The 27,055-nt window shown below is 35.7% G+C and overlaps 1 protein-coding gene and 1 long non-coding RNA gene across 2 annotated transcripts; one reads left to right on the forward strand and one right to left on the reverse strand.

Annotated features, from left to right (window-relative positions):
- Window positions 1-1,775: 1,775 nt before the first annotated feature.
- LOC147557972 (transcription factor DIVARICATA-like) lies at window positions 1,776-3,829 on the reverse strand. The gene is made up of 2 exons (XM_086659517.1): window positions 2,550-3,829; window positions 1,776-2,442 (listed from the first exon to the last, which is right to left on the reverse strand). Exons 1-2 carry the CDS (start codon window positions 2,957-2,959, stop codon window positions 1,944-1,946), a joined length of 909 nt encoding a protein of 302 aa, XP_086515643.1. The 5' UTR covers window positions 2,960-3,829; the 3' UTR covers window positions 1,776-1,943.
- A 1,980-nt stretch (window positions 3,830-5,809) lies between these two features.
- LOC147557973 (uncharacterized) lies at window positions 5,810-7,077 on the forward strand. Its single transcript, XR_015234228.1, has 5 exons — window positions 5,810-5,861; window positions 5,981-6,017; window positions 6,106-6,238; window positions 6,488-6,670; window positions 6,776-7,077. It is a non-coding gene; the product is annotated as an uncharacterized LOC147557973 (long non-coding RNA).
- Window positions 7,078-27,055: the final 19,978 nt, after the last annotated feature.

A 27,055-nucleotide genomic window follows, 5' to 3' on the forward strand; every position in this document is an offset into this window, starting at 1 on the left:
TTTTTCCTTGTCATTATTGAATTAAATAATGGAGTTAAGACAAATAATTGTTGTTTTTATTTGTTGAATTAAGTAGAGAAAAGGAAGATGGTGAGTGGGATAGTTGGGTGGGTAAAAGTTAGGCATTTTAGTGACACTATCAAACTTTTCTTTTGCCTTCCTCTGTATTTTGATATGAACATTTCACTCTGTTGACATAGGGTTCTTTACTTCATAAATCCGCATTCGGTGCAATACATTTTACTAATACAAATCCCTAGCTAGAACTCCGGTAGCGAAAACGTCGACAAATGGAGAGTGCCCAAACGTAAATTTATGTAATTAGATTTAGACCACCATTAGTCTTATGAGTCAAAGGATGGTATTTTTCATTTTGGGTTGTTTTACTTTATGGAATCGCTTTATATTTCATGATTAATGCAACTTGTCTTGTTAGATAATTACCTAATTAGAAACCAGATTCTTCTTTCTTTCCTTGATCCATGGAGAGAATCTTCATGTTCAAGATATAAAGATTTGATCTTCTTGATTTAGAAATAGTCTTGGTTTTGATTTAGAAAGTTAATTTTATCCTTCATTCCCACTAACAACAGTATCGGAATAAGACTTTAGTACGGTATTATGCTTAAACAACGAAAACTAATCACGTGTTACAAAACATTCTTATTGCTACAGTTAGGTTATTAAGAAAGAAGATGAATATCTTAATCTAAACAAAAGTTGATTAGGACAAAAGATTAAACAATAATTAAAAACTATAAAATGATAATCTGACTGGATCTTCTATGTTTCATGAAATTAACTTTTTACATGTATTTAGGATCCACCCATTATAGCATAATATACTCATCAAGAAAGGGGAAGAAGAAAAAAAAAAGCAACAAACAAATGAAGAAAAGTGGGATTGAGATGCTTGAAATTAGTGGAACATAGACATCATTTACTTAACTGTGGTAGTCAACTTTAGTCAACTAGGCCATGTTGGAAGTATAATTCTTTCAAAAGGTCTATCTAGGAGAGAAATAAAAAGTTTTGAAGTAATCAGAGATGAACTAGAATGAAAATCAAAAGAGAGTGCTTTGTGAGTCAGCCAATTTGTATTCAGAATCCAATGAGAGATGTCTTAAAGTTTGATTTGACTAGTTCTGGTCTATTCTCATGAATGCCTCTTGAAAAAGTTTTCAATTTGATTCCACTTGTTTAGTTATAACTTATACCTATTGAATTCTATGATTAAGTCTCTTTAATGAAAATTGTAGTTTAGTTTTGACTCATTAACAAGTTACTATGTTCATCTTGTTGTTCTGCTTTATCATATGCAACTATCAATCGAATACTAAGATTTAGATATCAAAATATTAGTATTTAGATACTTCAACACCATGACGAATAGAAAATGAAATTATTCATGTCAAATGCAATCTCATTTCAAGTTCATTATCTTTCTATCCTAGAATATGCATATACAGAAATGCTAAATGGTTCGAATTTTGGGACCGGCTACAGGTCGAATGTTGATATGGCAGGCACCAATTGGTTAGGCCATGAGGAGAGAAAAGTGGCTTGACCAATTGGGGTCGGCCACGTCACCTTTCGGCCCGTGGTCGGCCCCGAAACAGTATTTTGTAAGTGTATTTTGATTAAGAGCCATTGTGTATTTAGTTTTTCTTTTACTCAGGTCCACTCCTAGTTTTTCTTTTGATGGTAAAAATTAAAAGTCCTATAGAACTTACACAATTCAAGAATCTTCCCCTTTCAATGCCAAAATTCAGAAATTGAATCACAAAATAGACTCTATATCCTTTTAGAAGTTCAGAGCTGAACTATCTCAAGTATTCATCAATATATTCATATTAAAACCACGTCGACATTACAAAAACAGAGATATTCAAGTCAACTTAGCAGAATTTCGATCCATTTAGAAATAAGAAACTCGTCTGATCTTACCCACGAGGATGACATTGAGAGGGTTGCATCTGAAGTAGTGTATTATGAGCTCCAATATATGATCCATGTAGAGAATTTCTGTGTAGATTTTGGCCTTGCATTTTCATCCCATATGAGTTCATACCGAAAGCAGGTGGCCCATACAAATTATTTCCTTCTGCTGAATTGAAAACCATGTTTGTTCCTTCATGGGATTGATTCCAATCAAATAGTGCTTTAGGTGTGCAATTCTGATTAGGTTGTTGAGTTAACATTGTAAATTGATCGATCGTTGATGTATTGCTGTCTGGTGAAGGAGGTCTTATTTCTGTAAGATTAACCGTCGTGATATCGTGAATGCTTGATCTTCTCTTATCTTTCCCTCCCGATAGTTGCCGGATAAAGTACTTCTGAGCATGACTTGCCACTTGAGTTGGAGTTCTTGAGACGACGAAATTTCTCGAAATATTTCTCCAATCTCCTTTTCCATACTTTTTGAGACCCAGTAAAAACAATCTGTAATTTATCAAAGAAAAATCTCACCCACTTGCCTAACCACATTCAAAAATACTAAAGTTTAGAGAAAGTGTGTGTGAGAGAGAGAGAGAGAGAGAGTGAATTACCTGTGTTCATCTTCAGTCCATGGGACACCTTTCTTCCTCTCCTGATCAGTAAGCCTATTAGAAGAAGATCTCTTTCCGTTTGATCCATCGAAACATCGATTATTAACCCAATCTAAAGTAAAAGAAGAAGTTGTATAACCAGGAATTGGAACTTGACCTGCTTCTATAAAGCTAACATCATCTTCCAATTCTTTATATTGTTTCATAACATCCATAACTGTCTTACCAGGAATCATGGCAGCTATTTTCTGCCATCGATCCGGTGTTTCCTTATCGAATTGTGCCAAAGCATTTTCAAATCTTTTATTCTCTTCCCTTGTCCATCTTGTGCTCTTCATATCTTCAAGTAACCAATTCGAATTCGGAGTATAAGACTGAGGAGAAAGAATTTCCATTCCCCACTTCATCATATCTAATTACAATTCAAATCCAAGAAATAATAGTTTGAGTTTTCAAATTTGTTCATCAGAAGAACAGGGGAGGAAGAAAGAGTAACAAGAAATGCAAAGAACTGATGATTTCATGAAGAAAACATTGGGATTAAATCAAGAAGCATTTGCAGCGAATCCGAATAGCATTTAGTTGAAGAATCTAAGGAAAAAAAAAGAGACCCACTTTTTGGAAATCAGAAGAAACCAAAATGCATCAGATCTGAATCCAAAGTAAAAGATAGAAATTAAACAGAGGCTGAGATGAAATTTACTCAAACTAAGCAGAAAAGATAAAGAAACTTGAAGAGATATATAAATTATAAAGAAGATTTTGAGATATCTTCAACTTAAAATCTTGAGTGAAGTCCAAACTGATAAGCAAATTTGGGATCAAATAAGTGAGGGGAGCTGAAAAAAATCTAGAAAAGTGGGAAGTAACAGAAACCCAAGTGAGAAAACAGGGAGAATCTGAAGAATCAAAGCAGAAAAAGTGGAAAAGAAATCCTTTCTTTCTTTCTTTCTTTCTTTCTTCTTCTCTTCCTTGAGACTGGAGCAAGTGAGAAGAAAGAGAAAAAAGTAGAAAAGTAAGGAGGTATGAGCAGGGAAGTGAGGGTGAAGAAATGAATCCAATTTTTCTTCTCTTCGTCCTTGTAAAAAGATCTAACTAACTACAGGGATGAGAGAGAGAAAAAGATCTAACTAACTACAGGGATGAGAGAGAGAAAGAGATGAGCAGCCAAAGGTTTGCTTGTGATTGGATGGAATGGTGTTTGTAGGCACTGCAACTAAAATAGGACTCTTTCTCTCTCTACCCTACAACAAATTCTCATTAATAAAAAGAAGAAAAAACTAACCCAACCGAAATGAAAATTTAGAAAAAATAAAAAATTAGAATATTATATAAGTTTTCTAATTTTCTTGAAGGACATGCTTGATATTCATAATCAACATAATTACATAACCACGATGATTTTACTGACAAATTATCTAAAATTTTCAAGAAAAAAATGTTTCACGAGAATAAATACGTTTTTTCGGTGAAGAGTTGCGTCAATGTACTTGCATAACTTTTTATATACTCGTGAAAAGTAAGCTAGGATGATTTGATGGGCACATGTATTGGTACACTCGAAATAACTGTTAAATAGTAAGAAAATCAATCAGTTATGGTACTCTATAACTATTTTTATCCATGAATGAAAACTAAGGTCAATGGTTAGTTAAATAAAAAAAAAACTGAAAACTTAATAACTTTCTAAATAACGTGTTACCTAAATTAAAACATAAGAAGCCCAACAATATGCATTTTTTTTTTATTATATTGGAGAAAGATGGCATCTCTTTCAACTATTTGTCTTCTAAAGGTTTTGGTAGTCTTTTTAATTCTAAACATGGTTTAAGACTTAAGAGAGTAAGGTTGTGTTTGTTTTTTCAAAATTTCAGATCTGAAATCTGAATTGGTCTCCAATTCAGATTTCAGACGTTTGTTTTTTTTTTTCACAAAATCTGAATTGACGTCTGAATAGTCCCAAAGTCTGAATTCGGCTGAAATAAGTCCACATATTTTCAGACTTCAAAACAAGTCTGAAAATGAAGGACACAATCTGAAATGAGTAAAATGACGAACTTAACCCTCTTAAAAAAATTAGAAATCAAAACAATCGAGTTTTTTCTCTTCTCTTCTCGGCTTCTTCACTCAGAAAACCCTAGGGTTCCAGCTGAGTTCCATTCCTTATGCTTTCCCTCCCTCCTCCCTCTCTTTCTCTCTAAAACACACACACACGCACTTTCTCTCTCTTAAACCCTCTGTGAGAAACTCCATTAAATCGAGCAGCACCGGAGACCTAGTTGTGAGAAACTCCTCTGATCTCGACTCTCTTTCAACTCCAAACTGGTATGGTTTTAACTTCTATGTTATTTGATTTCGTTCGATTTCTATTTTTCCCGATATATGTATACTGGTTTTATCTTTCCCGATTCTTTGATTTAATGAAACCCTCAAATTGTGGTAAGTTTTGACATATTACGAAAGGATCTTCAAATCCGAGTTTCATGCTCACCAGAAACTAACCCCTTTTTTGGGTAAGAAAGTTGACACGTTTCTGAGTTCAAAAACTAACAATCCATGGACTTTGATAACTGGTCATCTAGGGTTCATTCATCCAACAACTACTTTACTACTATGCATACTTCAAGGCTTCACTCTGGTACCCAAATTTCATTCTCCTTTAAATTCCTTGAAATTTCATAGTAGTAATTTTTTGTTTTCATGAATTTTGCTAAAGTTTAGATCTTTTCTGTTTTTAAATTCTTGTTGTTGTTGTTGTTGTTTTGAGGGTTAGTTAGAATTAGGGGTTTTTAGTTTAATTGAAGTAATGGGTATCTAAGATTTTAATTCAATTACCCAAACTTGTATGAATTGATTAGTTGGTTTCATTTAGAGATCTTGTATGACTTAATGGGTATCTAAGGTTTGGTAGAAGTAGGGTTTTGATTTAAGATGATGTTTGAATTTTTCCTGTTATTCATATGAGAATGTGTTTTTGATTTTAAAATAGAAAACCATTTGATAATGGTTGATTCAGATGGAGATGAAGATGTTCAAGCTTGCTTCCCTTGTCCTTTTTGTTATATAGAAATTGAAGTTCCCTTATTATGTTTATTTTGAAATTGTATGCACTTAGCCGAGGATTATTAGAAACAATGTGATATACTCTAGTTTATCGTAATTGAAATCTTGATGAACCATAGAGCATTATGAACCATAGATTTTGTTTACTAATTTAGGTATGGAATTCGATCAATTCTCGACAACGGGAGGAAGTGCTACTGCTGCTCAATCAAACTCTGATAGAAGATAAAAGTCGGAGCCGACAACAAGGTAGATATATTCACTTTAACTACTCGTTTTTTTTATTCGTGGCCTAGTGATTTGTTTCAATGTCGTTAAAAGTTTTCTAATTTTGTTCACTTTAAACCAATACTTATATATCTAAACAGTGGGGAGACATATGGCGCGGATCAAAAGGAATGGGTGGTAAGTTCACTTTACTATAGATGATGAAGATATAAAAGTAACAAGAAATTATGGGAGAGAGGTTTTGATGAATGTTATGAAAAAGCAGGGGCAACTCTTGATGAGATTATTATAAAGTCTTTATCTTCTTCTTCTTCAATCAACTCACCAATTTATTGGGAAGTTTGGGATTATGATGTTAATAAAAATGCAAATCTTTGGAGCCTAGATTCTTACTTGAGGTTAGTATTGTGCTTCACTTTTTTTTTCCATATAAAAGTTTTTGAATCACTGAATTTTTGTCTCACAAAATAGAGGTCTAAAGGGAGTGGGGACTAGCTAGCTAGGGTATTTATGTCATGTGTGGTGGTTGTGCCTGCTGCTCCGCCTCTCCTTTTTCTTCTGACCTTGCGCTTTTCATTTTCTTAGTACCTGTTTTTTGTTAAGATAGGGTATGGTATACATTGATTCATCACAAACAGTATATACAGGAATGGTGTAGTTATTGGTGTGTGATGATAAATGGAAACTAGAGAGAAAATGGTATGGTATACCTTGATTCATCACAAACAGTATATACAGGAATGGTGAGAGGTTCATCTCTATTTGGATACATCTCTTTTGAAAAGTGAAAAAGTGAATCGGAGAGCTGAAAGATTTAGAAGTCATTTTAGGTCTGGTTTAATTTGGTGGTTCGTAATTTTCTTTTGTAATTGGTGTATTTATTACACGTGTTTATTTTTGCTGACGTGGACAGTTCCTTGCATACCATGTTTCAGGTTTTGTGGTGGTTAGTGGTGCTGGTTCGGTTGTGGTGGTGGTGGTAGTGGTGTTGGTGGTGGAAGTTTTTTAATTCAAGGGGTTATTAGTGTTAAATTAACACACATTCAGATTTTTTTTTTGTTGAAAGATTTGGATTTTTTTTGTTGAAAGATTTGGATTTTTTTTGTTGAAAGATTTGGAAGTAATTGTTCTTTTACTATAAGGGTATAAATGTAAAAAATTCAATTCAGACATAATATTTCAGATGAAAAAACAAACATGCTAACTCGTAAAATTATTCAGCCAATTCAGATTCAGCCATTTCAGTTTAGCCAATTCAGATTCAGCCAATTCAGATTCAGACAAAAAAAAAAAAACAAACACAACCTAACTAAAAAGTTCTAATCACTACCTATTGCTAATTAGGCTCTAATCCTGTTTACATGTGGACCAGGTTAGTGGTTAACTACAACTCCGGCTTTGACCTGCTGCAACTCAAGACTTACTTAGTCAAAGCCCTTGGACCAAATACTTAATCCAATATCACGTGTCAGCTAGGTACACGTGATAATCTTTAGTAGATGTGGCATTTTATTTGACTTCCTACCCAACTTGATGGGGTAAATTTTGAATGGCACACATTTCTATGAAATGATATTGGTTCAACATTTTTCAATTTTATATATTTATTCTAAATTTTAATCTTCACTAATTTTTTTTTGAAATCAAATATAAAGCAATTAGCAAAATCTTATGTGATTTTCTCTTATTTGGTAAAGGACTTGCAATCTCACACCTTTTGGGAAGCTTATATGATTATGGTATTTTTCCAAAACCTAAACAAAGAATTAGCATTGTGTTTTTTTTTTTTTTGTTAAGGGAGCATTGTGTTTATACTTTATGGTCAACCTTATACAATATTTGTTTTACATCCCATGATAAAAGAGGCCATGATTCTCTTACTCAACATGTTTGAGGGTTAAGAAAGAGGGGTGTGGAGAGTAATTCATGTGGCATGTCTGATGTTTCCGAACCATTTTGTTTAAAATCACCATTTGAATATATTTTCAGTATGACGTGACATCTTAAATTGTATAATTTAAAAGTTTATCTAGTTAGTTAACGAATATATTACGCCTCCAGAAAGAATGAATTCTATCGAGATAATAAAGAAATCAATTGAGAATTACGACTAAGTCGTGTAGCCTTGTTTCTCATGTTTTTCGGTAGAGGAGCATATAATCTCGAATGAGTGTACCAAATCTATCATTAATTACTCTAAAATAGTACAATGTTAATTAGATTAGAAAACTAAATAAGAATGAAGTACGTCTGGATGTCAAAATTAAGGAGTTAATAAATTGATTAAGATTATTATAAGCATAAAATGTTGTCATGTGTAATCCAACATTTTGGATTATGGGTTTGGTATAAAATTAGTAAACTATAACGTCACATATCACTTTGGGGTTTCGCATTGGTTCTTGATTATTTTAAAATACATTTTGAACTCTTTGAAGTAGGTTTTTGTCTCAGACTCTTCATTTATTTCTATTTACTTTATGCCATGAACAACCAATACTCTCTTTATACAATTAATAAATAACAAATAGTGGGTATTGTCAAATTATATTTTATTACATGAACGACCAATTACAGCTTGATCTCTTCATTCTGTTGTCTTAAAATATTCGAGAAAATTTAAATATATGAACATCATTAAAATTATCTAAATCAACAAAAAAAATAGAAGACCTAAAAATTGAACAATTTAATTATTACTGCACAAATTTGGATGTGTATAATAGGGTCCTTCATGTTTGACATGTACTGATAAATGAACATAATTTACATTACTTTGTTTAACTTTTTTGTGGTGATAGTTAGGTTATTTTCCTTTATATATATTTATATATATATATATATATATATACATTGAAGTTTGTTTTGGCCCCCTAAGTTTTTTTTTTTAAATCATAACATCTATTGATTTGGAATAATGTTAGTTACATGGATGTTATGGTGAGATAGAGAGCAATTAGGAATACAAGTAGAGTAGCTGAGTTTCTTTTTTCTAGTGCTACGAGCGACATAGTTCGCTTTACAGTTAATCTTTCTATTTACGTAAACAAAAGTTATCATCTCAAAAGAGAAGATTAAGGCTTTAAGATCTTTCATAGCATGCTTGCCGTCCAATGGATGGAACTTTGTAAACCATTAAAAAAGTTGTTTATATTTATGGAATCTCCCTCCAAAATAAGTTTCGTGATTTCATGCCTTATTGCCCATCGAATTCCATATAGTGTTGCCTTCACTTTTCCTTCATCTACTGATTTGAGTTGGTGAGGTTGGATTCTTTGGTGACCTGGTTTCCTATGCAATCATAGACAACAAAAGTCAGAGCTGATATGAAAGAGTTTTTTTTCAAGCGAGACATCATAATTAATCTTAATAACTCCTGAAGGAGGTGCATTCCATTGTTGTGATCCAGATATTCGGCTAATTTGGTATATTGGAAGTGTAGTAATCTGTGTGAATGTAACTTTTGATGTTGCTAACCAAGGATGATACGTGAAGTTGTTTTCCTTTGAATATTAGTTCACACCTACATTTCCAAATATGCCAAAGAACAGTTGCTAAGGTATCAAGTAGAGACAGAGAGTTAAAGTGATCCTCTCCATGATCCAGTTGCATAAAGTGTTCAAACCATTCAGAGAAATTAGTGCAAGGGAGTTGAGTGAGACACAGTGGGTGAAATTCCCCTAGAAAAGTTTTTACCACTGAGGATAATTGATTCATCTTCCTTCAAACAAGGGCAAATGGCGGAGTTGTTACTCAAGTACTTTGACAGATAGAAGTTGAGAGGGATGATGTCTTGTGCTATTTCCAGAGGAAAAGATGAATTCTAGGATGGATTCTCAGGTTTCATAGTTGTTTCCACTCATGAAAATGAATAGTTATAGGTTGCATGTGGATCAAGTGTTTATAGTAAGAGGAGACAGAGAGTTCTTCTCAGTTAAAAAAAACTCATTTGATCCTGGGAGGTGTTGAGAGGTACGGGTTGGATTTTCTGTTGGATATCATGGGAAAAGAGAAGAGACAGAGCATTGAAGTTCCATTGTGTTCTGGGGTAATAAGCTGTGAGACCATATTATATCCATAATTTTGTTCAATTGGTCCTAATTGTTGCATACCTGGAACCCATATATCTGTCCAGATATTCATCCGAGTACCATCACCAATGTCATAGCAAATATGATTATCAATCTGCTGCTGGTTTTTTTGAATAGATTTCCAAAGCCATGAATAGTTGGCATGGCTCTGCCTAGTGAAAGAAGGGTATTTAAGTTTCATTTGTTCCGCCCAAGCAGTATTAGGTTTGGTAGCGATGGTCCAGTTCAATTTACTTCTAAGGGCTTGATTGTCATTATGAACATTCCTAAGACCCAAACCCCCTTGTGACTTAGGTTTACAAATAGATGCCCAACTCTTGAAGCAAATTTTCTTCTTGTTACCAGTAGTTCCCCACCAAAATTCTCTCTGAAGAGAAGTAATAGACCTTTTTATCTTACAAGGAAGATCAAAGATTGCCATTTGGTACCTAGGGGCAGCAACCAAGGAAGATTTGATTAATTCTCCTCTGCCAGCCTAAGATAGGTGGTTTCTTTCCATAAACTGAGTTTTTGATGGAGTCTATCAAGTATGGGAAGGAAAGGTTTAATTTTGGATCTACCAATGAATCTATTAGCTCCTAAGTATGGATCCTCTCTGTTGATGTTTCTGACTTTGAGGATTCTAGAAATAATTTTACAGTGCCTAAGGTTCAATATTGTTTGTAATTTTTCAAAGATATCTTTGTGGTACTTTTATTATTTTTCTATATATTCACCTCAACTTATTTTTTTCCTCCACATCATCCCTTTTTCCACATCATCAAATCATCTCATCCGTTCATCTCTCTTTGATTCTAACGACTAAAATGATTAAAACTTTGATTCACAAACTGTAACCAGCCAAATTTTTGTGCAGATTTTCTATGTGGCAAGCAATGCTTTTAAAGAGGTAAGAATTCAAGGAGTCGTCTAGTAAAACCAAACCATCTTGGTCCAGTTTTACTAGATAAATTTTTTGACATAAGGGTTTTTCCCCCGCCCGACAAAGAGGAGAGGGAGAGTAAAGAGAGATAAAGAAGAGGGGGAGAAAAATAGAGGGCATAGGTTTTTTTGTTTTAAGGTTGTCGGCCGACAACCACTTGTCGGTGACCGTGAAGGGGAAGAAGAAGAAGAAGAAGAAGAAGAAGAAGAAGATGATGATGAGGGTTTGATGATGTGGAGTTGGGGGGGGGGGGGGTGATGCGGAGGAGCGAAAAATGGTTCATGTGTGAAAAAAGGATAATTTTATTTTGGCCCCTATAGATGAAAACTCACCAAAATGGGCCATAAAGATGACCAACCTCCATTTTGACCTTTTTTTCCGTCTGGTAACTATACATGTTGGTTATCTTTTTCGTTTCAAGCATTCTTGGTGTAGCACAACGGATTATGAGAAATAACTACGATGAACAATTAATAAAACTAGAATAACTAAGATGCAAACAAGACGCTTTTTCTACAGATAATAACTGAATGAATGAAAAACAAACATAATATCTTTCATTTCATAAAGTTTTAGTCAAACCTAAAATAGACTCGAACTTTGAAAGAAATAAAACCTAAATACTAATTTCTTGTTTGCTAAGCTATCTAATCTAATAAACATGGAAATAAGGAGATGACTTCTAAAATAGATAAAATACATAATCAATAGGGCTCACCGAGTGGGCTTCCCTCTCGTGGTTGTTAGGCCCACTCAGCCACTATTCTGGGCTGCATCAGCCTCCCCCCTCTTTCAGGAGGTTTGTCTCGGACCTTTGTTGTAAAGAATTGAACTCTTCCATACCATTTTCATTTGGTAGTAAAGTAACAAGTTTATCATTCCAAAGAAACTCATATGTGCTAGCACGACCATGATAAATAGCATCTATATCTGATTGCAATGGTCTTCATGTTGGGTTATGGTGTCTCCTAGTGTTCTAAGCGGAATCTCAGACATCTAATGTCTAAAACTAGTATCCCCAGGATCTCATGCATGAGCTAAATATGAACTTAGAAGTTTATAAATTACCTTAATCGCTAAATCCCATGAACTAATATGGTTGATTATTCGAAGACCAGGCGCTCCAATTGTAGCTTCTCTAAGACACCCGAGCAAAAAAACTTGATTTCCCACCTTCAAGTTAGCTAGAACTTTATGGTAGTTAGATGAAGACCACCTTGTTCTTTAGACTAGATAGATTGTTGAGAACTATTCTCTCTATCTCTCTCTTTTTCTCTTTACTTGATGTTGTAAAGATAGAAATCTCCTTGAGAATTTTTCACACCTATCTCTGTTCTAATGAGGCCCTTATATAGAATCCATAAAGTCATAGTCCAACCCTAATTAGGATTCCTAAAGAGCCAAAATAGAAACAAACTTAGGATTTCCTCAAAATAGAAACTCCTTGTTTCTTTGTTATGGTTGGACTCCCTTTACCCTAATGGGTTAGGTCTGATCAGCCCTATTAGTCTGGTCGGCCATGGCGGCCCACTTATGGGCTTTAAGCACTTGACCCAAACTTCCTTTTGACCCAGACCTTTTACTATCTTTGTCGTCGGCCTTTTGAACATGTTTATGGATCTAATCTATACTTTTATGTCTCATCTCTCTGGTCATATTTTCCTATCAAATCGATACTCTTTGGTGTAACTTGATGTAGAGTCCGGATGAAGTTAGCCGCGAATCACCCTATGATTCGACGATTGTAGTTGGTTTCTAGCGAAACATTACGATCCCTAAATCGTCCAGCCTTGATGATCTTCTTCGTCAATTTCCCTATCCGACAAATTGCTCGCATTACATTTTTGGTCGAAGTACATCTCCTTCATTCTAAATATAATATGACACATATCCATATTCGTAAAATCAGAACAAAACTCGTCTGAATAAGTAAAAATCGTCTGAATAAGTAGAACCAATATAAATATGAATCTTGCAAAAAAGGTTTACATGAGTTGTAGGCCCGGAACAAATCCAAACCGTCAGTAGGGATACCCAAATGTTGGACAGGGACAGGGACCAGACTATAGAGCGTGATGAAAAAGAATTCTGGCTTGCTTTCTCAATAGTAGTAACGGGATTTGCCTGCAATACGAGTAAGGGGAATGACACTCTTGTTTGAGAACTTTAGCTACGGACTTAGTTTAGCTAGCTCATCTTCTCCTATGGCTATTTGGATTAAGGAAGTAGGGTAATGCGATGAGATTTTCAACAGATCTCTTGTCAATGACAGTAGTGCATATTTTACCTTTAAGAGTTCCTCTTGTAACGAATAAGTTGCATCGTTGGGATTTTTCGAGAGAGTAAGGAGTAAGAAATACCTTTCGGAGAACAAAGACAGCTCGGTCCCCATTGTCGGCCCTGGTTTCAACTTTCTCAAAATCCTTGTCATCGAAATCATCCACATCTTGTTTGTCAACTAGTTTACCTTGTCTTCTTGAAGGGCAAACCTTAGAATAACGCCCAAATTCTTGACATATATAGCGTTTAACCAGAAGGGGGTTTTTATATGGATTTTCAATAGTTGACTTTACCTCAGAATTTTTAGGTAGATCAGATTCTTCGGTTGAGTATATCATAGAATTACGTTTAGGAGAAGAACCACGATAAATGACTCTTGAATCGTTCTCAAATGCTCTTGCCACACTTATACAGTCAGAGACGGATGAATAAGGACGAAGATTGACAAGGTCCCTTATATCGTTACGAAGACCATCTTTGAACTTCTCAATTTTCATGGAATCTGAATCCGGTAAATTAAGTTGAGTGGTTAGTCAATGGAAGTCCAAAGCATATTCTTCAATTGATCAATTACCTTGTCAACACTTAAGATAAGCCGAACATAATTGGTTCTCATAATCAGGTGGTAAGAAACGAGCCATCGTCAACGGCTTAAGTTCATACCATGAAGTGATAGGCGGAAAACCATTAATTCTTCTATTTTTGAATTCTTGTTTCCACCATGTAAGAGCCGTCTTTGATAAATATCTCATAACACAACGAACTTGATCCGGTCCATAAACTTGCATAACATCAAAAAATATCTCAAGTCTATAAACATAGTCCAAAAAGTTTTCTATATCGATTGACCCATCAAGGTACATCCATATGAATACAATACAGAGATGATGGAGAAGAACAAGACCCCACGAGAATAAGAATTGCTCATGTGAGGTGGTAATGTTAACCTTGATTGAGGAAACAGAGGTGATTCATGGAAGGAGAAGGATGGGGCTCGAGTGAGGTTTCAAATAGGTGTAGGGTGGAGGTCATGGTTGTGATTGAATTGCTCAGGGTCGATTTCGAAGTGTGGTCGACTAGATGTTCTAGGGTTTGAATTAGGGTTTTAGTTTGGGTATTGGTCTTAACTAAGGGTATTGTGGTCACGGTTTTGCATGGGGTTACTAAGGTGGAAGGATGGTGTGTAATGTTGCATAGTAGGGTTTAGGAAAGTGTGATAGATAGGGTTTGTGGTTGGTTGGGACATAGGATTTTGGAATAAATCGGTATTACCGAATAATGGTGGGAACCTATGGTCATTTATAGGTTGAGTAACACGACTAGATGAAGGTGGGTGGTCTAGGGTTTCGGTTCTAGAAGGTGAACTAAAGTCGTTGGTGGTTGGAAGGATGAAGAAAATATAGGTGGTTCAGGAGTGGTTGAATGAAAAACAAACATAATAGCCTCCCTTTTATAGGATTTTAGACAAACCTAAAATAGACTCAAACTTGAAAATAAATAAAACTTAAATACTAATTTCGTGTTTGCTAAGCTACTTAATCTGATAAACATGGAAATAAAGAGATAACTTCTAAAATAGATAAAATATCTAATCTATAGGGATAGTCGAGCGGGCTTTCCTCCCGTGGTTGTTAGGCCCACTTAGCCACTATTCTGGGATGCATCAATTCTCTTCAAAATTCTTTCCCATCTATCTTTTGTCACTTTCTTCTTGTCGGTTGTAGGAGGAATGTCGTTCTCAGGGCGAGGACTATGACCAAAAATTTCATTTTCTTTTCCTTTGTCCCCATCCCCCCCCCCCCCCCCCCCCCTTCACTAAACCTACAACATCTCTTTCTCGATACCCTCATTTCCTATCTCTAACAACTCCTTTCGCTCTATTGGTTCTCTTCCTCCATAGTAGAGAGAACAATACCTTCTACTAGAGGTTGTAGAAAACCTGCTTCGAATGTTCCTTTAGGGAAATCCTCGAATTAGGATTTTGGTGGAACCCTTGTCCATTTGATGGTTGGAACCCTAGTTCAAGGGTTCTACTATAAGTATGGAACCCTCAATCGAGGCTTCCACTATAACCCTTAATCGAGAGTTCATTCTTCTCTCTCTATTGTGTTTAAAGATGATAGAATATATATATATATATATGTATATATATATATATATATATATATATATATATATATATATATAGAGAGAGAGAGAGAGAGAGAGAGAGAGAGAGACAGAGAGACAGAGAGACGGAGAAAAAGAGAAAAGAAAATAAAGAGGAAAAAGATGTCTGAGAAGGGAAATTGTGAGTTAATCTAACTAGAATAGAGAAATCAAAAGAGAGATAAGAAGATAGAGGGAAGAAGAAAAAGAAAAATGAAATGAAGAAGCAGAGATGGTGTTGGCTGGGCGGAGGAAGTTGTGGTGTTCGGAGGAGGGGAACAAGGATGAGAAAAAGAAGAAAACAAATTTTTTTTTTTAAAATGATGAACGCCGATCAGTTACTGCCGATCTCCGGTGACTGGAAAGAAGAAAGTTACAAAGGATAGAAAGGAAAATAGTTTTGAAGATAGAGGTAGAAAAGGAAAGATAACTCATCTGTTAAGGTTGACTGATGAAAAAAATCAAAACGGAGCCAAAATGAAAGTTGATCGTCTTTAAGAGGCCAAAATAGATTTATTCTAAAAAAAGTCAGCATTACAAGAATGTTGAAAGTTACTTTTGAAAAATATAAATAAAGGCAGCTGATTTGGGGAAATAAGAAAAGTACTCGGGGTACAAAGACTTTTTAAAAAACTTGTCAATTTTAGTTGACCAATATATTTTCTAATTGTTATGGGAATAAAATTTTGTTGACCATTTCTTCTCCATACCGGCAAGGGTCGCCGGAAAACTGCCATTATCGACGACCTTAATTATTATTATTTTTTTCAAATCTTTCGTTCTCATTTCTCATTTTCCGATCACCAAATCCGGCCATCACCACCCCTGACCACTATTATCCCGACCACCACCATCATCATTTTTTTTTCTCTCTATTCATCATTCTCTTAGATCGCGAAATCGCCGTCAGAAAAGCGGCTCGAAATCTCTCAGTTACAATTAACCCATCAATTTCTCTCTCTCTAAGTTGACCTAATTCGATAACCTATTGCCCTTCAATTAAATCGTGAATCTATATCGTCAAAAGAGTAAAGCTTGAATATTGGGTGTACAGTGGATTCTAAGGTTTCTTTTCCTGAGGACAAAAGAGATTGTGTAGGAAGTTTTGGAACAGGTCTAGGGTTTTCTGTAACTCGAATTATTAGATTCTAAGGTGCTGTTAATCGAGCTGCAAGAAATTGATGAAGATCTAGGATTTCTTGTAACTAGTGTTATTAGATTCCAAGGTTCTGTGAGAGAGAGGGAGAGAGAGAGAGGGAGATAGCGCGAGAGAGAGATTTGGAGAGATACTCTGAGAGAGAGAGAGAGAGAGACCGTGAGAGAGAGGGAGGGCATGTGTGAGAGAGACTTTAGAGAAAGAGATAGACAGTGAGAGTGAGTAAGAGAGAGAAGGAAGAGAGAAATAATAGTGGTGGTGGCGGCCGGAGGTGGTGGTCGGAGTTGTAGAAGAAAGAAGAAGAAGAAAGAATAACAATATTTTATTTCCCCTTAAAATTTGTTTCCCCAAAAAATCTTCTAAATTTCAACATATTTAGAATTTTGCACCTCAGATATTTTTCTTATTTCCCTAAATCAACGGCCTAAATAAATTGTGAGTCGTGGAAACCAAAATTACAAGAATGTCATAAGTTACTGTTAAAGAATACAAATAAAATGTGAGTCTTGGCGACAAAAACAAACTATCAGATACCTATAGGAACTAAAACAGTACGTCGATCACAAATAGAAGGCCAAAATAAAATAAACCTTTATGAATACATATATATATATATATATATATATATATATATATATATATATATATATATATATACTTGAAATGAGACATCTCGATAGTGGTTGGCTTTTGCACTGACTACTATGAATAGAAAAAGAACTGTATAAATAAAGATTAAATTTGCAGAAGACCTACTATTAATTATTTAAAGTTTAAATTAAACAAACAAATTTGAAGCTATGAAAATACGTCTCTTAAACAAATCCGACCCTTCAAGTTAGTGAGGGGCTAAATACACTCCCCCCTCGTGTTTATTAGAAAGTGTTGATCACAAACATTAATTAAATAAATACTCCACCATTAAGAAGGAGTATAAAAGGTTTTTTCCATTTGCAGGATTCTTAATGGTTACTATAAATGGATAGATTCTCTCTTTTCTCTCTCTAGTTTTGGTTGCTTTAGTTTTGTCTTTCCAAAAAGTCAAGAAACTGTCCAGACATTTTCCAAGTGATGAGAGAAGGAAAGAACGCACTAGGGCACCGCACCCGCGGTTTGCATGTGGACCAACTCATGTGCACGCGTGCAACTTGCTTTCATCAACTCTCTCCCTCTCTCTCTCCCTCTCTCTCTCGTCTAAACATATCGAGTTACCATCTCTCTTGTACCAAAAATACACTACACCACATGAGTCTGTAATCAATCTGTTCATGGATATTAAGAAATTTGACATTAGATTTGAGTTCGTACTTCGTATTCTCTAAATTAAAAATTATTCGAAATTTTAGATATTTGAATCCATATCTGATAAATTGAATTCACGTATCGTATCTAACAATTATCCAATATTGATTACTATAATATTGATTACTATGTTGTTTTAATAATTACAAATTTTATTTGGTTATACTTGATTTTATAAGTAAAATATTACATTTATGTTCGAAATACATACATATTTCTATATTAACGATATTATATATTCATTATAATCAAATGATGAAATTAGTTTCATTGATTTTTATAGAAATTGAATAAAATGTAATTAAAAGTTTTAAGTGTGAAAAGGTTAAACCTTTGAATGATAAACACACTCGAATATAATCGAGTGGAGATGAAGAAGATGATTAACTCGGTTGTTAACCGAGGAAGATAAAGAAGGGATGATGGTCTCGGCTATAACCGAGACGATATGTGATGACTCTCGGTTGAAGCAGAGAGTGATGGAACTTAGATGCTTGGGTATAACCGAGAGAGAGAGAGATGGAGCTCTCGGTTATAACCGAGAATGATTGATGATGATTAGTGAGTTGTTGATCGTGTGAGAAGGAGAGAGAGAGATAGGTAAATACCTTGTTTATTAACACTACAACTTAATAATACATTGTGTATGATCTCCTTATATAGGTTTACATGATGAAGAGTTTTAAGTTATCAAAACTTATCTAAACTAATCCTAAACTAATCTAAACTATAATCCTAATACCTAAGGAATCCTAGTTGTAGTAGGATTCCTATTTGGACCAAGTCCACTCGGTTTGGCCGAGTGGAGTGGACCTTCCAACACTCCCCCTCAAGTTAGAGCGGGAATGGAAGTAACGCCTAACTTGCCAATAATGTTCTTGAACGGTTCTGCCCCAAGTGGCTTTGTGAAGATATCCGCTAACTGATTTTCTGTACTGGTGAAGCGTGTGGCAATGACGTTGTCTTTAATCTTTTCACGAACGATGTGGCAATCTATCTCAATGTGTTTTGTACGTTCGTGGAAGACGGGATTATCAGCAATGTGGAGAGCGGCCCGATTGTCACAGTAAACTGTCATCGGGTCAGAGTGGTCGATTCCAAAATCAAGTAGTAAATACTTGAGCCATTGTAATTCGCATGTGAGGATGGCTAAAGCTCGATATTCTGCTTCTGCCGAAGATTTTGCAACTGTGGGTTGCTTCTTTGATTTCCAGGAGAGAGGGCTGGATCCCAACATTGTGAAATACCCAGTAGTAGATCTACGGGTTGAAGGGCAGCCAGCCCAATCCGAATCACAGTATCCTGTAATATGGAGAGAGCTGTCTGCGGATAAGAAGACTCCTTTATCAAGGGTACCCTTCAAGTATCGTAGAACGCGATGAGCTGCGTCTAAGTGTACTTGGCTAGGTGTTTGCATGAACTGGCTGAGGTTGTTTACGGCAAAGGTGATATCTGGCCGTGTAACCGTTAAGTAAAGTAATCTGCCTATGAGACGACGGTAAACTGACGGATCTGGTAAAGGTGTACCGTCGGTGGGACTGAGACGTAGTTTTTGTTCCATGGGAAACTCAGAAGGACGTGCAGCGGTGAGTCCAGAATCTTTTAAAATATCAAGAACATATTTCCTTTGACATAGAAATATGCCTTGTGATGAGCGAGATACTTCGATACCAAGGAAGTACTGTAGGCGGCCCAGATCCTTTAGTGAAAAGGCTTTATTCAGAAATATTTTTAACTGGGAGATAGCATGATCATTATTTCCCGTGATAATTATGTCGTCTACGTAGACAAGGACATAGATTTGAGTGGAGTGAGATCTAAAAGTAAAAAGAGAATAGTCACTTTTAGACTGAGAAAAGCCACGTTCGATGAGAACGGAGGAAAATTTTGAAAACCATTGTCGAGAGGCCTGTTTGAGACCATAGAGAGATTTATGGAGACGACATACTTTAGACTCCCCCTGAGATGAAAAACCGGGGGGTAATTTCATGTAAACTTCTTCATGAAGGTCGCCTTGAAGAAAGGCGTTATTGACATCCAATTGATGGAGAGACCAGCCTTTAATGGCGGCGAGAGAAAGAAGAACTCGAACGGTTACTAGTTTAGCAACCGGAGCAAAGGTATCATTGTAATCTAAACCCTCTATTTGAGTATAGCCTTTAGCCACTAAACGAGCTTTATAGCGTTCTATGGAGCCATCGGGCTTGAATTTTATTTTATACACCCATTTACAACCGATAGGCTTCTTGCCGGGTGGTAAGTTAGTAAGAGTCCATGTTTTGTTTTCTTCCAAGGCCGAAATTTCCTTGGCCATTGCATCCTTCCAATGAGAAGATTTCATTGCTTGGGTGAAGGAAGTGGGTTCGGTCGAGGACAAGACCGAAGAAAGAAATTTTTGATGAGAAGTGGAAAAAGAATTGATTGAAAAGTAGTTTTCAAGTGGGTACTTGACGGTAGTGGTGTTGGAGCAAACATAGTCTTTGAGGTGACTAGGTGGATGGCGAGACCGAACCGGTCTGCCGGAATCAACGACGGGAAAGTCGGAAGCGGGAACGTCGATCGCGTTCGGTGGCAGCGAAGAGACCGAGCTGGGAGTGAAGACAGGAGGTTCTGTCGGCACCCCTGAACTTGGGAGTCCGTCAGGATTTTCTGTCGGCACCCCCGAAGGGGAATTAAGAGTTTCTATCGGCACCCCCGAAGGGAAATTAAGAGTTTCTGTCGGCACCCCCGAAGGCGGGTCAGCAGGGGTGTCTGGAGGCACCCCTGAAACAGAATCAGAAGTCGGGACGACAGGAACAGTGGGTTCTTCGGTGAACCTGCTGCTGTCGGACAGTGAGTTGGGAGAAGACTTGTTAATCACCGGAAAATTAAAGGTACCGTCATCATCGATAGAGAGGGACGTGGACGGATTGGCAAGAGGAGGTTGTGCCGGAGGCGGAGAGGCCATCGGAAAGCGGTTCTCAAAGAAAGACACATCTCGTGAGATAAAGATACGTTGAGTAGAGATATCGTAGATACGGTAACCTTTCTGTCCACTTGGGTAACCAAGAAAGATGCCGGCGGAAGACCGGGCGTCCATCTTGGTTTTTACCAAAGGGATACGGGCATAGCAAAGGCAACCGAATACACGTAAGTGTGAAAGATTCGGAGGAGCACCCATGAGGATTTCATGAGGAGATTTCCCATCAAGAATTGGTGTGGGTAATTTATTTATGAGGTTGACGGCAGTTAAAACACATTCTCCCCAAAAAGAAAGAGGGAGGTGAGCTTGTAGTCGTAAAGATCTAGCGACTTCAAGAATGTGGCGATGTTTTCGCTCAACAACACCGTTTTGTTGAGGTGTATAAGTGCAACTACGTTGATGGGTGATTCCTTTTTCAAGAAACCAACTTTGGAGGGAATGATTCATGAACTCAGAACCATTGTCTGATCTAATTGTTTTTATCACACAATTAAATTGTGTATGAACATAATTAGAAAAATTCCTAATTTTCATGGTGGAGTCCGATTTAGAACTTAGAAGGAATATCCAAGTACAACGAGAAAAATCGTCAACAAGGGTAAAAAAATAACGACACCCGGAGGTGGAGAGAACCGGAAAGGGACCCCATATATCGGCATGAACTAACTCAAATATATGAGTGGAAGAAGTAGTGCTAGAAGGAAAAGGCAATCGACATTGCTTAGAAAGCGGACATATATCGCACGGCACTTTATTTGATAAGAATTTAAAATTCATACATGGAAGTCTAGAATTAAAAAATTGAAAACGAGAGAAAGATGGATGGCCTAAACGGCAATGCCATAAAGAAAAAGACTCATGACTAGGTTTATCTTGAAATAAATTTGAAACGGAAAAAATTTGACGCTCCGTGCGGAGGAAGTAAAGATCATCATGGAGACTACCATGCCCAATCTCCATCTTCGTTGTTCGGTCTTGAAAAAGACATAAGTCATCGTCAAATAAGACGGTACAACGAAGAGATTTAGAAATTTGAGATATAGATATGAGATTAAATTGAAAAGATGGAATATGAAGCACATCTTGTAAATAAAATCTATTGGAAAAATAGACCGAACCAATATGGTGTACCTTAACTCTTGATCCATCGGGTAGTCTAACAAATAAATCCGGAGGAGCAAGAGAATATGAAGAAAAACGTGATAAAACCGAACATATGTGTTTAGCGGCACCGGAATCAATAACCCAAGGAGGATGAAAAGAAGAATAATACTTACCTGTAAGATTGACGTGAGGGTCTTTAGTGGTACCATGAGAAGATGTGGGCTGTTTGTTTTGTTCCAATAAGGCAATTATAGATTGGTATTGCTCCGGTGTGAGAGTAGTTGCTGAAGGCATCGTGGTGGGAGAATCCGAGTGGTGAACCTCAAACGGTCCACTATTAATGGTAGCATGAACTTGAGAAGTTTCAGAAGCTTCGGGAGTATTCATGATTCAAGAGAAAAAAAAATTTGAAGGCTCTTATACCATGTGAAAAGGTTAAACCTTTGAATGATAAACACACTCGAATATAATCGAGTGGAGATGAAGAAGATGATTAACTCGGTTGTTAACCGAGGAAGATAAAGAAGGGATGATGGTCTCGGCTATAACCGAGACGATATGTGATGACTCTCGGTTGAAGCAGAGAGTGATGGAACTTAGATGCTCGGGTATAACCGAGAGAGAGAGAGATGGAGCTCTCGGTTATAACCGAGAATGTTTGATGATGATTAGTGAGTTGTTGATCGTGTGAGAAGGAGAGAGAGAGATAGGTAAATACCTTGTTTATTAACACTACAACTTAATAATACATTGTGTATGATCTCCTTATATAGGTTTACATGATGAAGAGTTTTAAGTTATCAAAACTTATCTAAACTAATCCTAAACTAATCTAAACTATAATCCTAATACCTAAGGAATCCTAGTTGTAGTAGGATTCCTATTTGGACCAAGTCCACTCGGTTTGGCCGAGTGGAGTGGACCTTCCAACATTAAGTTTTTGAGTAATTGTAGAACTTAGATCTAATGAACTGATATATGCCAGATATTTACCAAATACCATATTAGATTTGGATATATATACCAATTTTGTTAAAAGGCCTCCCCATGAACCATTTTACTTGCTAAATTATCACTGAGGGGAGGCCTTTTAACAAAAATGAGGGGGCCCTATAAAATCTCCCATATATATATATATGCTTCTATCTAATCCTATATATTGAGATATGAGACGGATCGAGATGAAGAATCCGGCGACCAATATGAGTTTAAGATATTAGAAGATATGAAAAATATCGAAGATATATTTTCTTATGTTTAGGATATCTCTTGTAACAATTTAATAGTAGTATTACGTAGAGATTATATTGTTTCCTAGTTTAGTTAGGAGAAACTAGGAAACCCTAAAATCTAATTTACTTTATAAATAAGAGATGGGTTTTAGTAGTTTAAACATTCGATTACCATTCAATTATTGTAATAAATCACCACAATTGTGGTTAATAAAGTAAGTAGCCATTCTGACTTTATCCGAAGATGTAGGTCGTGAATATCCGACTGAACCTCGTTAAATATTGTGTTTTTACTTTATGTTTATATATCCGATTATAATATAATCGTGAATTTCACACTATAAACTTTTCTTTACCCCTTTAGTTTGTAAACTTGTTAATTTTCATCACTTTAAAATAGTGAGATATTATGGGTCAAGTTTTAGACATTCTGGTTACCTTAAGATTTTCCACTTATAATTTATATCTATCAAATGATTAGTTTTATTGTAGAATTATTCTTAATGGGTGGCCTTCATAGTAGTTTGATAGGAATTGTATCTTTATCCCATCTTTGATCTTAAAAGTAAAGAAATGTGATTGCATATGCACTTACCTGGTTGAGTACTTCAGTATCTAACAGTCCAGTACAAAATTTTTAATCGGGACCATTGAGATTGTACATGTGTGTTGGGTGGTCGAGTCGACTTTTGTTACATAATATAGACTACCATTGTAATTTTTTGTAGTCTATGCAAGTCCATTTTCAAGTATATAACATGAAAAATTTGCTAATATGACTTTGGATGCATAAGAATTTGAAAGTAAAATCATTTTCTAAAGCATAATGATGAAATTGTACAGAAAGACTGAATTCACTCTCTGATTTTTTACAAGATCGATTGGATCTATGAGCAGTGTAAATAATTTTTTTTCCTTTTTCCTGTCTTTATGAACTTTTTATTAAACAATGTGGGTTTTCAAATCAAGAATAGAAAGTTTGGGCCCAATAATTCAGGAATAGTTTAGTGGGACCAAGGTGGAGGAACAAACTTTGGTGGTGATCTAAATCTAATTAGGGAATGCCTTTGGTGGATCTGTTTCTATTGTGAAAGGTAGGAATAATTTTATATGGGCTTTGATTCATTGAGCTCGAGCTCATACGGTGAGGTATGAGCTCGAGCTCGTGGCCCTTGATTTCCAAGATCAACGGCATTCAACAAGAGCGCAAGGTGGTGCCTGCTTGCATTCACACTAAGGAAAAGGGTAACAGTAGAAATACCCCATATAAGTCTACGTATTAACGAAATTGCCACTCTCTTTAGCCCATCCTCGCTCCTGGTCGTTCCTCTCTTCTACTATTGGATTAAAACTTACATTTCTACTTTCTCAATGATTTTCGAAAAGGTAGAATTAAAATTCTTGTTCTGGGTCAAGCTTACATCTTGATTAAGGTCATAATATTATAGCAATTTTAGCAAGAGAAGAGTTCTTGTTCCATTTTTAGGTCAAGACATCAAAATGATCACACAAAAGAGGAAAAAGAAAACATGGGTTATTCTTTTCAGAGGACTTCGGACATGGGTTTTTAGGAGTTAAGGTGTGGAAGGAAGAAGACAATCAGAAATTGGTTTAGAAACTTGTATTAGACTTAAAACAGAATGAAAAGGGAATAAGTAAAATCAAGTACTACTGATGTAGGGAACCTGGTGGTTTCTAACTCCTTGTTAATAGTAGTAGTATCAGACTATTAGTTACTGTTACTTAATGATAACCCCCTTTCCATTAGTCATTAGATTCCAACTTTCATCTTCTTCCTCTGGAACTACTGCTACCAGCCTACCACTTGATGATTTTGACAGAACAACTACTTCTCCAACGGGATACAAACCTATTATCCATCTTCATCTGGGTTCGCTTTCTTCAAAACTAACCAATCTCTTCTCAACATATTATCCATCTTCAAAACTATTGTTAATAATTTTGTTTCTGGGTTTTCTTTCTTCAAAACTATTATCCATCTTCATCATAACTTCAATCTCTTCTCTCTCTCCCCTGTTTCAAACTCATCTCTACCCATTTCTCTTTTTTTTTCTCTGAAATTCTTTTCAAAATGAAACAGATATGAATCAAACCAACCAAAGCACATAGGTTTTAATGGGCAGAAAGCACAAAAGAGGAGCGTGCAGGGTGCAGGAAATGGAGTAAAGAGGGTGGCAATTTCGTTAATACTTAGACTTATATGGAGTATTTCTACTGTTACCCTTTTCCTTAGTGTGAATGCAAGCTGGCACCACCTTGCGCTCTTGTTGAATGCCGTTGATCTTGGAAATCTAGGGCCACGAGCTCGAGCTCGTACCTCACCGTATGAGCTCGAGCTCAATGAATCAAAGCCCATTTTATATAGGTGTGTTTTTTTTTTTTTTTTCTGTTAAGAAATTTTATATAGGTGTGTTGGAAATGAAAGAATTATAGAGTCCCTTAAAAGGGGTTTAACTATATATAATATATCTCATATAATAAAGGAAGATGGTATCTTTTTTAATATGTACTCTTATATTCAATCGCTAAGAATACACCTTCTAAATTTATCTCCAAAGTTGAAATGATATCTCTCAAACTTACTTTCAAACTCTATTCAATGGCTAAAATTACACTTTCCAAACTTATTTCAAAAAGTTGAGATTATACTTCTCAAACTTATCTTCAAATCAATGACTAAGATTGTACTTCCCAACTTATCTTTAAGAGATGTAGTTACGCATTTGATAAAATTATCCCAGGATGGCAAACACTGGTTATACTCTCCTTTTGAATGACTAAGATTATACTTCTCGTACTTATTTCAATCGGTTGAAATTATATTTTCTAGATATATCTTTAAGAGGATATCTTTTTAAGTTAAACCATCATCCTTTTAAATGACTAAGATTACATCTCTCAAATTTGTCAAAAAGGTTGATATTATACTTCCAACACTTATCTTCAAATTTACACAACACATAGTCCTCTCTTTGTGTTTACCAAATCCCACACAAATTCTATCATCTGACTTTTCTTTTTAATTTCAAAATTTAATAGAATCGTCTATATCCAGCGCAGACGAGTTATACTCTTGTATATTATATTATATATATGAAAAATAGATCTGAGAGAAAATAGTAGTACATTTCATATAAAAGTATTGATCTAAAGATTTTATTTTCCTAGGGATATTTGTTCTTAACCATGGGTTAGATCCATCACTCTCCTAAACTTAATATTTACCTGAAGTTAGTTCTAAGACTTCCCTATGTTTCATTCTCATACTTTGAGTTTATGTGCATGCTAAATCACTCGAGGAAAATTAGACTTGCCGAAATGATATAGTTCCTCATTGATTTATTTGGAGGATGGTCATACCACTCATATAACTGAAGTGACATTTTGCTACTTTACTTCACCTATATGAGTGGACTGGTAATCCTCTAAGTTATCTAATGAGAAACACTAGCATTTCCCTTTTTTTTTTGTGAGTGTGAAGAGGTAAATCACCTCTTGATAATAGAAGATTATAATTAACTGAACACAGAGAGAGAGAGAGAAATCGTGTGGGAGAGAGAGAGAGATGGGAGAAAGAATTCTCTGTGTGTTTATTCATCTAGTTTACATGAGTATTTATAGGTTTACATATAAGTTACATATAGAAGTAAATCTAGGAAACATGGAAACTTCTTTTAACAAGTTATTACATAAAATGACAATTAATAGTTAGGAAACTATTAATAATCAGGAAACCCTAATTATAGCCGGTTGGGCTTCCTCTTGCTAGTAGGCCGGTCATCCCATGATGTTGGTGGGCTTGTGTATTCTTGGGCCTGGTGATATACCTTAACACCCCCCCTCAAGTTGGAGCAGAAAGGGACGTGATGCCCAACTTGCCAATAATATGTTTGAACGCATCTGCTCCAAGTGGCTTCGTGAAAATATCCGCTAGTTGCTCAGAAGTAGGTGTAAAACGGGGAGCAATGACGTTGGCTTTAATCTTTTCCCGAACAAA

This window comes from Eschscholzia californica, unplaced genomic scaffold (assembly GCF_041429995.1).
Source record: "Eschscholzia californica isolate CP2 unplaced genomic scaffold, dmEscCali1.0.p SCAF_2, whole genome shotgun sequence".
NCBI classification, from domain to species: domain Eukaryota; kingdom Viridiplantae; phylum Streptophyta; class Magnoliopsida; order Ranunculales; family Papaveraceae; genus Eschscholzia; species Eschscholzia californica.

Coding starts and splice junctions, on each gene's coding strand:
- LOC147557972 (XM_086659517.1), bottom strand. CDS start 2,959: ATGATGAAGTGGGGAATGGAAATTCTTTCTCCTCAGTCTTATACTCCG. Junction 2,443..2,549: donor TGGACTGAAGATGAACACAG/GTAATTCACTCT, acceptor GATAAATTACAG/ATTGTTTTTACTGGGTCTCA.